At 37.2% G+C, this 13,205-nt stretch overlaps 2 protein-coding genes across 3 annotated transcripts; both read right to left on the bottom strand.

Moving 5' to 3' along the window:
• Positions 1-2,064: 2,064 nt before the first annotated feature.
• On the bottom strand, positions 2,065-5,261 carry LOC113114526 (UDP-N-acetylglucosamine transferase subunit ALG13 homolog). 2 transcript variants are annotated; one of them, XM_026281438.1, is made up of 4 exons: positions 5,080-5,261; positions 4,746-4,908; positions 2,981-3,113; positions 2,065-2,861 (listed from the first exon to the last, which is right to left on the bottom strand). In XM_026281438.1, exons 1-4 carry the CDS (start codon positions 5,158-5,160, stop codon positions 2,750-2,752), a joined length of 489 nt encoding a protein of 162 aa, XP_026137223.1. In that variant the 5' UTR covers positions 5,161-5,261; the 3' UTR covers positions 2,065-2,749. The 2 variants fall into 2 exon arrangements, with proteins under 2 accessions (XP_026137223.1, XP_026137222.1); XM_026281437.1 differs by having other exon boundaries at positions 2,073-2,861; positions 2,981-3,119.
• Positions 5,262-6,675: 1,414 nt separating this feature from the next.
• On the bottom strand, positions 6,676-10,583 carry LOC113114223 (ras-related protein Rap-2c). Its single transcript, XM_026281062.1, has 3 exons — positions 9,696-10,583; positions 8,764-9,068; positions 6,676-7,639 (listed from the first exon to the last, which is right to left on the bottom strand). The coding sequence occupies exons 1-2, from the start codon at positions 9,966-9,968 to the stop codon at positions 8,790-8,792; spliced, it is 552 nt and encodes a 183-aa protein (XP_026136847.1). The 5' UTR covers positions 9,969-10,583; the 3' UTR covers positions 6,676-7,639; positions 8,764-8,789.
• Positions 10,584-13,205: the final 2,622 nt, after the last annotated feature.

The raw sequence follows: 13,205 nt of genomic DNA, 5'->3' as shown, positions 1-13,205 counted from the left end.
GCATAGGGCAACATGACCTCTTCAAGTATTTTAACATATGCAAACTGATCCATGATCCCTGGTATGCGATAAATAGGCCCAACACCATAGTAGGAGAAACATGCCCATATCATGATGCTTGCACCTCCATGCTTCACTGTCTTCACTGTGTACTGTGGCTTGAATTCAGAGTTTGGGGGTCGTCTCACAAACTGCCTGTGGCCCTTGGACCCAAAAAGAACAATTTTACTCTCATCAGTCCACAAAATGTTCCTCCATTTCTCTTTAGGCCAGTTGATGTGTTCTTTGGCAAATTGTAACCTCTTCTGCACATGCCTTTTTTTTTAACAGAGGGACTTTGCGGGGGATTCTTGAAAATAGATTAGCTTCACACAGACGTCTTCTAACTGTCACAGTACTTACAGGTAACTCCAGACTGTCTTTGATCATCCTGGAGGTGATCATTGGCTGAGCCTTTGCCATTCTGGTTATTCTTCTATCCATTTTGATGGTTGTCTTCCGTTTTCTTCCACGTCTCTCTGGTTTTGCTCTCCATTTTAAGGCATTGGAGATCATTTTAGCTGAACAGCCTATCATTTTTTGCACCTCTTTATAGGTTTTCCCCTCTCTAATCAACTTTTTAATAAAAGTACGCTGTTCTTCTGAACAATGTCTTGAACGACCCATTTTCCTCAGCTTTCAAATGCATGTTCAACAAGTGTTGGCTTCATCCTTAAATAGGGGCCACCTGATTCACACCTGTTTCTTCACAAAATTGATGACCTCAGTGATTGAATGCCACACTGCTATTTTTTTGAACACACCCCTTTCAACTAATTCAACTAATTGCCCAATTGCACAGCCTTAAGAGCGTGCATATCATGAATGCTGGGTCTCATTTGTTTTCTGAGAATCTACTGAACCTACTGGTAACTTGTTTGCCACGTAGCAATAAAAAATATACGAAAAACCTTGATTATTCTGGTTAGTCACATTGTACTGCTATTATTTTGAACAAGACTGTATGCACACACACAGTTGATATCACAAATAGAGAACAACCTGCAATTTGCTAAATTTCAAGATCACAGATAAGTCCTATTTGAACTTATCCTATTGGGAGTAGAAGGGCAGCTTTTTAAGCATATTTCATAGGCTAATTGTATTCTGAAGCACAGTATAAAAAACTTGAAAATATGAATATGAAATATCTGAAAAATAACCCTGAGAACACTTACCGACACCACCAAGCAAATTGTTACTGTGGATGTGAAAATCCAGCTGAAGTGATTTTTTTGTGATTTGATATTTTCTACATAAAAACATCTTTGATAATTTAAACACATTCTATAAATATATAATTCGATTTTGATACTTCAGCCTGGATTTCACAGACAGGGTCACAATTATAAGACAAACCATATTTAACGGGCAACATTTTATTCTCACTTTTAACTGAGATTGCAAGAAGGCAGGCTGTTCTAAGGTGACTGAAATCCTGCGACAGGAGATGCGTCCAGACGAAGGCCAAAGGGATGACCCTTTCAGCCAATGCATTCCAAATCTGTAATTTCTCGAATACTGCAGCTTTACAATGACGGGAATTCATTCAAGTCCCCCAAAAAGGATGGCCGCCCAAGCAAGACAAATGCAAGAGAAGGCAGGATAATGCGGAGGCTCTCAATGGGAAATCGGTTCAACACTGCAGCAGGAATTGCTTGCCAGTCCATGCTGGGGAACCAGGGAAAGACTGAAGCACAAGTGTATACAGAAAACAGTGAAAGGTGGAGTATTCTACAACAGGAGATAAGCCTCTAGTACAGAAACAATTATAGAGATACATGGCAGAGTGAACGCAAATGTTTCTCAGAACCTTCTTCTACAGTAACATGCAATACCTTCCTTGCAATCTCCCAGTCAGCCTACAACTTGTCACACTGCAAAGCATATAAAGCATTTACATTTGAACTTCATTTTCCCGCAACCCACAAAGACATAAAAATATACAGTATCAAAATCTCAAACCTCAAAGCATCATCACACCATACACAAATGAAATTCACTAGAAAAACCGTGGAAATCCCCATCCAAACGCATTTCTCAAGTTCTGTCTTTTAGAAAATCAAAACTAAATGCAAACATACAATCAGAATACTCCTATACAAACAGTATTTACTAAGAATTATAATACCAATCTTGTGATGAATAATTTGCTCGCTTTTAGTTTTTAACCCCATTGACCACAAAAACATCATTCAGCACAAAAAATGGTGTGTAATTATATACTTACTCAAATCATGCCTGAGTGACAGATGACTGTGGTCTAATACTACACAGGATGTTTACTACTGCGTGTTTCCTTCACAACTTCCACTTCTTTACGAATAAATATCTTGATAAGGAATCTGACATTTTCATTGTGACTTCATAGAACAAAATTATAAAGAACAAAACTAGGAATAAAATAACATTTTTATTAACAAATACTGTAATCTGAAATGTTAATAATAATAACAATGTTTAACTAAAATGCATTACTATTGTTAAATAACAGCTTGTTTTATATTCTATATATTTTACAGCTGCATCATACCGTAATTATTGACTCCAGTGCATTTATCACCCAAGGTCAACTATTAGTTTGGTAAAAAAACAGTTCTTCTCAAACAACATTGGACTCCTGAGTGTCCAGTGCAGGTTTTCTCATTAAAACAGGTTCAGCTTATGTCCAAATTCTCATCAGTAACCGTTCCGGTTCAAGAGAGAGCTCTCAAACAAGTCCAACAGCCTTATCTAAAAAGCTGGCGAAGTTCTCCGGTTGACCAGGCGCATAGGTTGTCAAAGCAGACAGATCCATATCCCTCAAAGTCTGAGGCAGAGTACTGTGATGAAGGGTTAAAAGCACAAAAAGATGAACATTTGCAGTCAGCATATCAATTTAACAATAACAATTAACTTGAGCACTAACACAGTTGAGAAAGTGAATGCCCATAGAGCAAACCTGCAAGTGCAGTAGATAAGATGTGAATCTGCCTGTAGCTGCTTTGCGAGCTCCAGCTGGTGATTGTCCATTAATTTATCATTGACTACAACAAGGAGAGGTTTATTTGCTCCGAGTGCTTCCAAACAGCTTCCTGCTCCTGATTAGGACAGAGCAGATATTATGACATATGGGGCCAGTTGCATAAACCTTGATTTTAAGACCAGTCTCTAGTTCAGACTTTTCTTTCTTCAAGATTGTTCCCAATTATTATTTTTTTTTTTAAGTCTGTTACCGTACATAAAAAGGCAGATTGGTTTACTTGGAACTCGAAAATAACACATTACCCCTTGGGACACAGTCTTAACATAGTGGCTGAGTTTATGCAACTGGCCTATGATCTAAAACTGAAAGTAGGTTATTATTAAAGTCAACAACAAACAAAACTATGTCAGATCAGTGGTTTTTAATCTTTAAGTCACCAGGATGGATCCCAAATATTATTATGCGTAGGACCCTCACATTCTAAAATTTAAAATGCATCAATATATTTCCAAGTATAAAGACCCAATTCATACTGTAAAAAATTATATTATAGTATTATAAATATGTGTAAAATTTTATTCAATATTTAGTCTCCCCCAGGAAACTACCGTACTGCACTGTTAGATTTATTATTTATTTTAGTAGATAAAAAAATACAATTATTGCAGATATCAGTGGAAACATGAATATTTTATTATCTTATATTTATATTCCTCAGTATATGACCTGATCTGTTATCTGATGATTATTATAAAGGTTTTTCTTAATCTGCCTGCATCAAAAACAAACAAATTCACTTGTTTAGTGTATTTATGGAAAGCCGTTTAACATTTAATCTATAAATCATACTAGTATCTATTTTCCTGCTACTAGTACTTATTTTTTAGATCGTAGTAACTTTTCCATTAAGCACTAGCACTTATTCATTAGCTAGTAGTGCTTATTATTTAGGTACTAGTGTATTTTGTAAAGTTACTAGTGCTTATTCATTAGATTCTGTTTTCAAGATAGGCTAACAAATAAAGCCAGTTAACTCTACTTAACAAATTAAATAAGTATATAAATTTTTTGAATTACCATGTGGTACTCATGTTTATGCAATAATCTGTTTAAATAAAGATATCTCCAAATACATTCTCACTAGTTCTTTGTGAAGTTGAAGATATCTGCCATTGAAAAGGGAGTCGTAGTTAATCTGTTTTTGATAGCATCTTTTAATTTCTGTCTAGTAATTATTGCAATAGTGATTAGTATCAATTTAAATATTACTAGTAAGCATTCATTAGGTACTAGTACTTATTTATTAGATACTGGCACCAATTTATTAGATACTAGTAACTATTTAATAGATACTAGCAGTTATTCATTAGGTACTAGTACTTAATTTATTAGACACTAGTATCTTCTGTATTTACTACTAGTAACAATTCTTATCTTACTAGGTAGATCTGCTTTTACTATTACTATTCTTTTACTGTTACTATTAACAATATAATAATTACTAGTCACCATTTTCAATAAGTACTAGTATCTAATAAATAAGTACTAGTATTTAATCAATAAGTACTAATATCTAATGAATAAATACGAGGAAAAAGTCATAGTTAATAGTGAATAAGTTTTCCTTATTCTAAAGTGTTACCCTACTAGTATTAACAGTGCGGTTTACAGATTAAATGCTACGACGACTTGCCATAGTGTATTCAGTGTAGCGTTTGGTCCAAAGTTAGCTCTGACCCACCAGCATGACTGATAATCAGATCTGAGTGTCTCATGTCCTCGGCGATTGAGTCTTTGAAACGAAACACCTGAAGTGTCAGTCCTGGGCAGCTGTCTGGATCAGGAACAACTGAGCCTCTGCCGACCTGAAGCACCACATCTGTGTAGCCACGGCCGATTAATGCCTTCATTCAGAAACATGGAAACGGCCATATAGTGAGCCAGGATGTATTTAAAACCTCACGGTTTATTGCTTTTAAAACTAGCTCACAAATACCGACGCTCATTTCAAGTATTTTTAACATTCAGCCTACGTTTCCTTTGTAGTTCTCACTATTTATGACTGACATTCTTACCTTCACGGATTCATCTGAAGTCACAGCGCCAATCAGATCATCGAAACTTGTCGTTCCGACAGTTACAAATACAGTTTTCATTATATCAGTGACAGCCTTTACTAAATGTATCAGAAAACAGACGTGAACAAAAATGAAAAAAGAAACAGTGAAGAAAAGATAAACACGAAGGGTCTCTTAACAGTCCATACTTCAAAATAAAAGTCCTGCGGGCCTACTAGAGTCACGTGTATTATTTTAACATAATATAGTGGTATATCAAAGTATTTACTATTAGCCTTGTCAAAGGTGGGATTTATCTCGAAAATTATATTTTTTCTCCCCCCCTCTTTTTCGTCCTTTTCTGGAGTAAAAAAAAAAAAGATAAATAATAATAACAAATATTTATATCTACATGACCCATTCCTACACATATTTTACAGTAAACATTGCACGTTTAAAATAAATATGAAAATCATATTCTAAAAAATTATAATAATTTATTGTAGGTGTACATTGGAAGAATTGTGTTCACTTTAAATATAATTTTTTGTAGAAAAATTACCTTTTTGACTGAACGAAGTCATATAAAAGCTCAAACTGTACCGCATAACTCCAATGACCCATTTTTCTTATTGGAGCCTTTTATATGAAATACCGTTTTCAGCACCCTTCAGGTCCAGTCAGATGCCCTCAGAATGTTTCCAAGCGAGTGGCAAGATGCCTTAAAATTATTTAAATAATAATAAAAGTATCATTAAACATATAATTACGTTAAAATAACTAAAAACATAACATTTAAAGTAAATAAATGTAATTATTTCCCCCTTAATTAGTTTAGTTTGTTTTGAACATACAGTTCTTGATATTTCTGGAATCACAAAATAAAAAATATGCTTTTTGTAGCAGTTAATTACAGCTTCAAATATTCATTAATGTTTTTTTTCTTTTTTCTTTTAATAACTTTATTATCTAAATCGAATCTAAATGGGATAAAAGTGTCTACTAAATGACTAAATGTAATGTAAATCAGTGTCAGACTGGAAAGTAAACTCCGGGTGACCTATGAGCATTCAGACTCCAGAAGCCACACTCATGATCACAAGCCTTGGAATACAGAAGTGTCTTGACAAGACACTCAGCCACAACTATCTGATCAATTGCTGCAGATGGTCATCTTTCCAGCAGGTTTTCCCATCTCCACACAGAATGTTGCAGCTGTTACACTAGTCATATTGTTCTTCCCCATTTCCTAGACCACAGACGAGCAAAAGACTGAAGCTTGGTTTTTAAACATTGTTAACACACTCCTGAACTTCAGTCAGATGTGTATGACAAAACATTATGTATTTATGGCTTAAGCCCTACCCATGTCAAAATGTAACCTTTTTAAGAAGAAATTGAATGTTTTAGTTGGAAAACACTCTCTTCATCTGCTTAACTCTGCAACATCTGCTTAACTCTTTCTTCAAGCTCATCATGAGATCCTCACATTTCAGACATTGGGTTTCCCCCACAATAAGACAGTCTGATGGGAATTGATAATGGCTGATTTCCAGGCAATTCAAAGGTCATTATCAAAAGCCTATTGTGAGGTATTGCATGCATTGATTTGAAAGTTCTTTATTTAGTTATTTTGGTTCAAATGTCTCAAAAATGTCAACGATAACCAACTTTGGCATTTGTACATTTTATGTGCTTACAGTGTTAAATTGTCAGCAGTCCATTCAGCACAGCATTGTGGATGTTGCTTTTGGCTTTTAAGTTTCTATTGAAGCAGTGGTTGGAAACATGCCCAAAACATAACTGCAACTTCATGGGCACAAATGATATACAAGAGCCATGTTAGAAATGAAATGAGAAAACAGGAAAAGAAGTGACTCAAAAGGGGTTTCAGACTGGAATCATTTAAGGCATCATCAATGCTGTACTTTAGAAACAATGCATAATGTAGCCACAAAAAGCCAAAACAGCCAACAGAATATAAAAATGCAATATTTATCTATCTCTGTAATTAAAGACTTTAATAAATAGAGTCCTAGAAGAGAAAGCATACATACCAGTAGTTTAAAAATAATCAAAAAGGGGGAAAAAAAAGAAACGTTAGATACTGAGGTCTCAAACCTGCATAATGGCCGTTACAACTTAATAATTAGATATCAAACTTAATATGTTAAAAGAAAAAACAGGGAACATTTATAACGGAGCATCTCCAGGGGTATTATAGCCCTGAGCTTAACTGCTCGTCATAACCCTTTTCCCTATATAAGAAAAATAGCTATTAATAGCCCTGTCACAGATATCCCCATTCCCAAAAGTTTTCTGTGCTCCAGTTCACAGACTTGATTTGTTTCCAGGTAACCAAAACATAACTTGAAGATAGTGTACATGTGCTCTACAATCCAGACCCGGTGGATTTGAGTTTTGAAGACCCTGCGATGATTTATTTCCAGACAGCCAAGCCAAGCCTCGGCCAGATGTCTTCAGTGTCAGAGTTCAAGGGGCTCAGTGGCACAGGCGTGGCTCAGAGGGTCGTACGATCAGAGATTGGTTCAAGAGAGCGTCCGTCTGGATCATGTGTCTAAGAAACACAGAAATGACAAATGTGCTGTAGTCACAAGAAAAAAAAACACAGATCCAAGAGTGGGCGTGGCCATTTCTAACTTTAATGTGCTTGGGCGTTACCTTGGCTGTATAAAACACTTTTGTTATTCTCCTTGATATCGCAAACTGGTATTTCTTATTATTGTAAATTCTTGTAATCATTCTTAAAGGGACAGTTCATCCCCCAAAAAAGAAAATTGACATTTATTCACTCTCAGGTTGTTTGAAACCTGAAGTTTATTTTTTCTGCTGAAAACAAAAGATGATATTTTGAAGAATGTTGGTAGCCAAACAGTTGCCGGTAGCCATTGACTTTCATTCTATGAAAAACAAACAAACAATGGAAGTCAATGGCTACCAGCAACTGTTTGTCTACCAACATTTTTTTAAATGTTGTCTTCATAACATCCCTTTAACACATTGGTTTGTAGCACAAATATGTTGACCATTTGCTGCATTTTATTATTCTATATTTATTTATCCATAGTGGCTAATGTACAGGAATTTAAGAACATTCATGTAAAAAAAAAAAAAAACACCTAACTTCTGAAGGTGGATAAAATGAGATCTATAGCATTGATGATACTATGAACATGATACTATGCATGGTCTTTGGAATTTAACTTACAAATAAATAAACCGGTTTGATGTAAAATCTGTTTGACTTGGATCCTCTTACATAACGTTTGAATAAGACTATAAAAAACTGTTTACATAAAGACGCCTTTAAAATGGCACTTCTGGTTCATCCTAAAATTCTCCAGAAGACCATTTCCTGTTTTGCGACATCACTTTCCATTCAGGATGTTCTGTTTTCCTCTTTATTCACAAAGATTGTCCCTGTTCTTATGTGCCTGAGTGCTTGTTCAGACAGCGCTGTTTCTTCATGCTTCACCTCATTGGTATTGGGATTAAGCAATTTAACTCTTCATGCCACATTCTTGGTGTGATGCAATGATAACAGAGTTGAGTCAGCCTAGAGAGCTGCTATCCTCAATTTTAATTTATATATATGAAATATCAAGCATCATAACATATGAATGCACCAGAAAGCCTGAATGTTGGTTTGTTTTTTTCCCTCATGTTTCTGTGCTTTCATACCTGGACTGAAAGTAAGTCCAGGCCGCTCATTGCACGACGCAGGCGGTGCAGCATTGCTCTTGCTTCTCGGGCAAAGTGGTGTAGTTCATCTGCCTCACAATCTCAGCGAACAGCTCATCAACCATGCTCTTGCTCTTGGCTGAGGTCTCTATGAAGGGGCAGCCCCACTCTTGTGCGAGGGCACGTCCGTCAGAGCCCGCCACCTCCCGCTCGGACTCCAGGTCCACCTTATTCCCCACCAAGATCAGAGGCACCTTCTCGAAGCGCTTCACACGAACGATCTGGTCCCGCATGGGTCTGATGTCCTGCGGAGCAGAGAGAGAGGGTAATGTATAATACATAAGAAATGTAAAACTCAGGACACCAAATAAGTCAGTTTATGGAGAAATGAACAGTCTTAAAGTTGCGGATCTTTTCTTCTGTATTGTAACGTGCAACCAAGGGAAACAGATTAATTTTGGGCGGGGCCTTGGTTCTGTGATTTGATTTTGAGAGAAATACACACAAACACACACACACACACACCCATATATATATATACATACATACTATATACTACATATATACTATATATATAGAGAGAGAGAGAGAGAGAGAGAGAGACAGAGAGACAGAGAGAGAGAGAATGACAAAAAGTGGATCTGTCAGATCATCAGGGGTGGGAATAGTGCATTTGAATATAAGAAGTTTCAACCTGTTGCATGCATGTCATAAACTACTCTAAAATAAGACATTTTTGATTTCCTGTCATGTACAGTTTGCCAGAGATGACTAAGATCTGGTGTTCTCCTAAATCACAGGAATCTCCTTGCTGGAGTGGTTTTCTGACTTCAGTTGTGGTAATATGGCAATAGTGGTAAGGATTTCCTAATCTAAACCTCAAAAGTCTATTTGTTGTACTAGCTGAGCCAGACATGAGATGCAATACTCACCTGAAATGACTGCTGATTGACAAGGCTGTAGACTAGAATGAAGCCTTGCCCATTTTTGATGTACAGATCTCTCATGGACGCGAACTGCTCGGTCCCAGCGGTGTCCAGGATCTCCAGCACCGAGGGGGACGAATCCACCTCGATCTCCTTCCTATAGAAGTCCTCAATGGTCGGGTCATATTTCTCTATGAATGTCCCGGTCACAAACTGGACCGTGAGTGCGGACTTGCCCACGCCGCCGCTGCCCAACACAACCACCTTATACTCCTTCATTTGCAATGGTCCAGGATTAAGCTACAGCTAACTTTATCTGTTCAACAACGGCCATAAAAACATAAAAATCCCACTGCACTTCTTATCGCGGCGTTTTCTGAGCAAAACAACAACGGGGGAGCACTTTTATCGGGTTAGAGGAAATCAAAGCCACAGATTCAACAACGGACGAGAGTGTTTTCTCTGGGTGAATGTCTAGCTAAATCCACAACGCCCCTCCATCTGAGCTCTATCGCCATTCGGATGTTTTCATCCGAGAGTTTGTTAGCCACAGAGGCGATGTAAAACACATATATTGTGTAAAGTCGTGTCCATGTTTGGCGTTCGTGTGAATGGAGCGCTACATGACTAGCGTTAGCTGGCTAACGTTAGTGGTTCGCAAAGAGAGCGAGGCTACACTCACATAAAAACGGTCGTTTCTTGCTTTAATGCCGCTTTTGAGTGACCGGGTCTAGTTTTTTTTGCTCTTATGTCTTTAACTCATACACGCCGCCTCGGAATCCTGGATTTCCTTCCTTTCTTTTGCCTCTTTTCCCCGGCCCGCCTATGCTGATCGGCCCCAGACAGCAGCAGTGGCGCTCCTCTCTCACGCGAGCGTGAACAACGAACTGGTCGGTTGAGTCGAATCTCTTCAGTGAATCGGTTGAATTGATTCACGGATTAGGCGAATCGGACTGAATTGGGCCCAAGTGGTTCTCGGGTAAATTTTGCATAGGTCAGTACATTTCAAACATGTTCAATTTGTAATAGCATTTGGAAACAAGGGTTTGATTAATGCTTGATTATACCATAATGCATATTTATCTTTTACATGACTTTGTTTAATAAAGAAAACTCATTATAGAACCTATTGGAACGTTATGACGCAATTAAGCTCTGACACCAACGGATAGGTTTTTTGAATCGGTTCTTTGAAACGAAGTGTTTGAAAGAACCGATTCGCGGAAACGAGGCGGCCCCTCCGAGGAGCTTCTCTTTCTCAAACTGACCAATAAACATCCGCCGGAAATCACATCACTCTAACAAAAATGTGAGTTAGAGGATGGCAATTTAAAAGAATTTAAATTAGTTTCATTTTTGTGAATCAATCCACTATCATCTTAAGGGAAATTAGTGGCAAAATTTTTAAATTAGTATATACAGTATGTTTGCTAAAGCTGGAATCTAATTACTGTATATGACTTATTAAATAATTAATATAATTCATAATAATATTGGTATTTTTAGTGTTATTTTTGTATTAATTAAATATATATATATATATATATATATATATATATATATATATATATATATATATATATAAAACCCTCCAATATAATCTACACTGAGACTATATTTACAGACAGATAAAGTGTAACTATTTAGGAATAAGTATTTTATAATCTGAGGCCTTTATGGCTGGAAGGAAACCTAAGCTGAACATGTCCAAGACACAATCATATTGTAAAATAAGATCAAAGAAAAGAAAAATGGAAAACAAGCCATCAATGAACATACTGTATATTGTTAATATCGCTGGCAATTTAAAGCATATGGTCAAAGACCGGCCTCTTTTAGTGGACTCGCCTTGTGAATCAGGAAAATGTTACAACTAATGACATTATCTTGGCATTTCCAGTGTTTGGAATAGTTTTGTACAGTTAATAAAATTAACTTAAGACACTGTAATTCTTAAATCCAATTATTTGTTTTGTTGACGTCTCTGTAGAGCACTCTGTGAATACAACCAGGAAAAACACACAGCAAACACGGTCCAAAAGTGCCTTTAAGTGCTTTATTAAAATGTCAAACAAAAAAGAACAGAAATCTTAAGTATGTATATATTCCATACATTTATATCGCAAAGGGATTGACAAGAAGCACAGTTCTTGAAGCACATACAAGCACAATAAGCTAAATAGAAAGAGAAGCATTTCATATAAAGAGTCAAAGCATTCAGTTTTATCTTGTCCTACAGTGGGAGAGAGAGGAATCTATTACATATGGCTTTGAAACAATGTAGACATTCTTTGAACGGTTCCACACACACAATAGCATTTACACAGGCATCAGCGTCTGTCACAGAACGTCAGCCGATGCCTTTAAAGGGACATAACCTCTGCATCGATGAGCGATTTCATTCGAAACTATACAGCTTTGTACAACATTAATGTGATGCTCCGGTCTCAGGGACTTCTACACGTTACAACACGAACCATTGATGTTAGGGTTCCAGTCACAGAAATGATGATGACGTGACTGAATGCAGAGCACAGTTATGTGGAAGTCTAACCTGAATGGCTTTCTCGACAGACCAGTACTTTCACATCACACCGAATGTTTAGGCACAGGATAATGGACAGCAGAAGAGTGTTCTCTGTTTTTCTGATTTTCTCTGTCAAGCACAGTGGTAAAAGGAGCACCCCTATGTTTGCATTCAGCTTCTGGATGCAAGTCGGGACCCTTTAGTCTATGCTAAGTCCTAAGTGCTACCTCAGCTTTACAGTCAAAAGGCTGAGGACCATAATCAATTGGTCCAAAGGTGCGTCAATATGCAAGAACCTACAAAAGACTCAGTCTCTCCCTCACTAATAGGGCAAGTGCCATGGCAACAAAATCATTGGCTTCCAAAGCAACTGTAGAGCACAGAATGTACAAGTTTTCTTCAACAGAGGGTTCTGTCTGGCGATTTCACATCGGATTTTTGGAGCAATTTTGATTGAGGATATCCTGTGAGATTTTCAGGTTATTTGTTGGTCTTGGTGAGTGCACAAGAATGGAAAACTGAAATATGTTATTTTGTGTAACCTGCAGCAATGCTATCGAGCTGTGGTCTGACCCTGAGGTGCTCTTTACGCTGCCCTCCTGGTCTTTCAGTAGGGGGCAGATTGTTATTACCTCACCACTTTCATCGCGTCGAAACACGTTGGCTGTTCTTTGGTTCTGGACCTCAGGATCAGACGCGAGCGGGCACAGTGCTCAGGACGCTGCGCTTTTGTAAGCTACGCAAAACTACAAAGCCTTTTTTTGACATCATTTTCTCCGCAAAATGCAGTATCATGCTTAAAGATGAGAACGAGGGCATCAGCAAACAGAACAAACAACAAATTCCTCGACACCCCAGCGAAACAGCATCTATCTCCTCGACAACCCTTTAAAAGGATAACTGTTTACCTGTATTTCGAACGATACAGACATTTGATTTGAATCTGCTCTTCTACATATATATATTTATTCATCTATGTATATTCAAAA

Source organism: Carassius auratus, chromosome 14, assembly GCF_003368295.1.
Source record: "Carassius auratus strain Wakin chromosome 14, ASM336829v1, whole genome shotgun sequence".
Classification (NCBI taxonomy): Eukaryota; Metazoa; Chordata; class Actinopteri; order Cypriniformes; family Cyprinidae; genus Carassius; species Carassius auratus.
This window is presented reverse-complemented; position numbering and strand designations above follow the sequence as displayed.

What these genes read in the sequence shown, in the direction of transcription:
- LOC113114526 (XM_026281437.1), bottom strand. Translation starts at nt 5,160, where the DNA reads ATGAAAACTGTATTTGTAACTGTCGGAACGACAAGTTTCGATGATCTG. An exon ending in TCTGATTATCAGTCATGCTG is followed by an intron (nt 3,120 to 4,745) that starts GTGGGTCAGAGC and finishes TGTCCTAATCAG; the next exon opens with GAGCAGGAAGCTGTTTGGAA. An exon ending in CTTATCTACTGCACTTGCAG is followed by an intron (nt 2,862 to 2,980) that starts GTTTGCTCTATG and finishes CCTTCATCACAG; the next exon opens with TACTCTGCCTCAGACTTTGA.
- LOC113114223 (XM_026281062.1), bottom strand. Translation starts at nt 9,968, where the DNA reads ATGAAGGAGTATAAGGTGGTTGTGTTGGGCAGCGGCGGCGTGGGCAAG. An exon ending in TCAATCAGCAGTCATTTCAG is followed by an intron (nt 9,069 to 9,695) that starts GTGAGTATTGCA and finishes TCTGCTCCGCAG; the next exon opens with GACATCAGACCCATGCGGGA.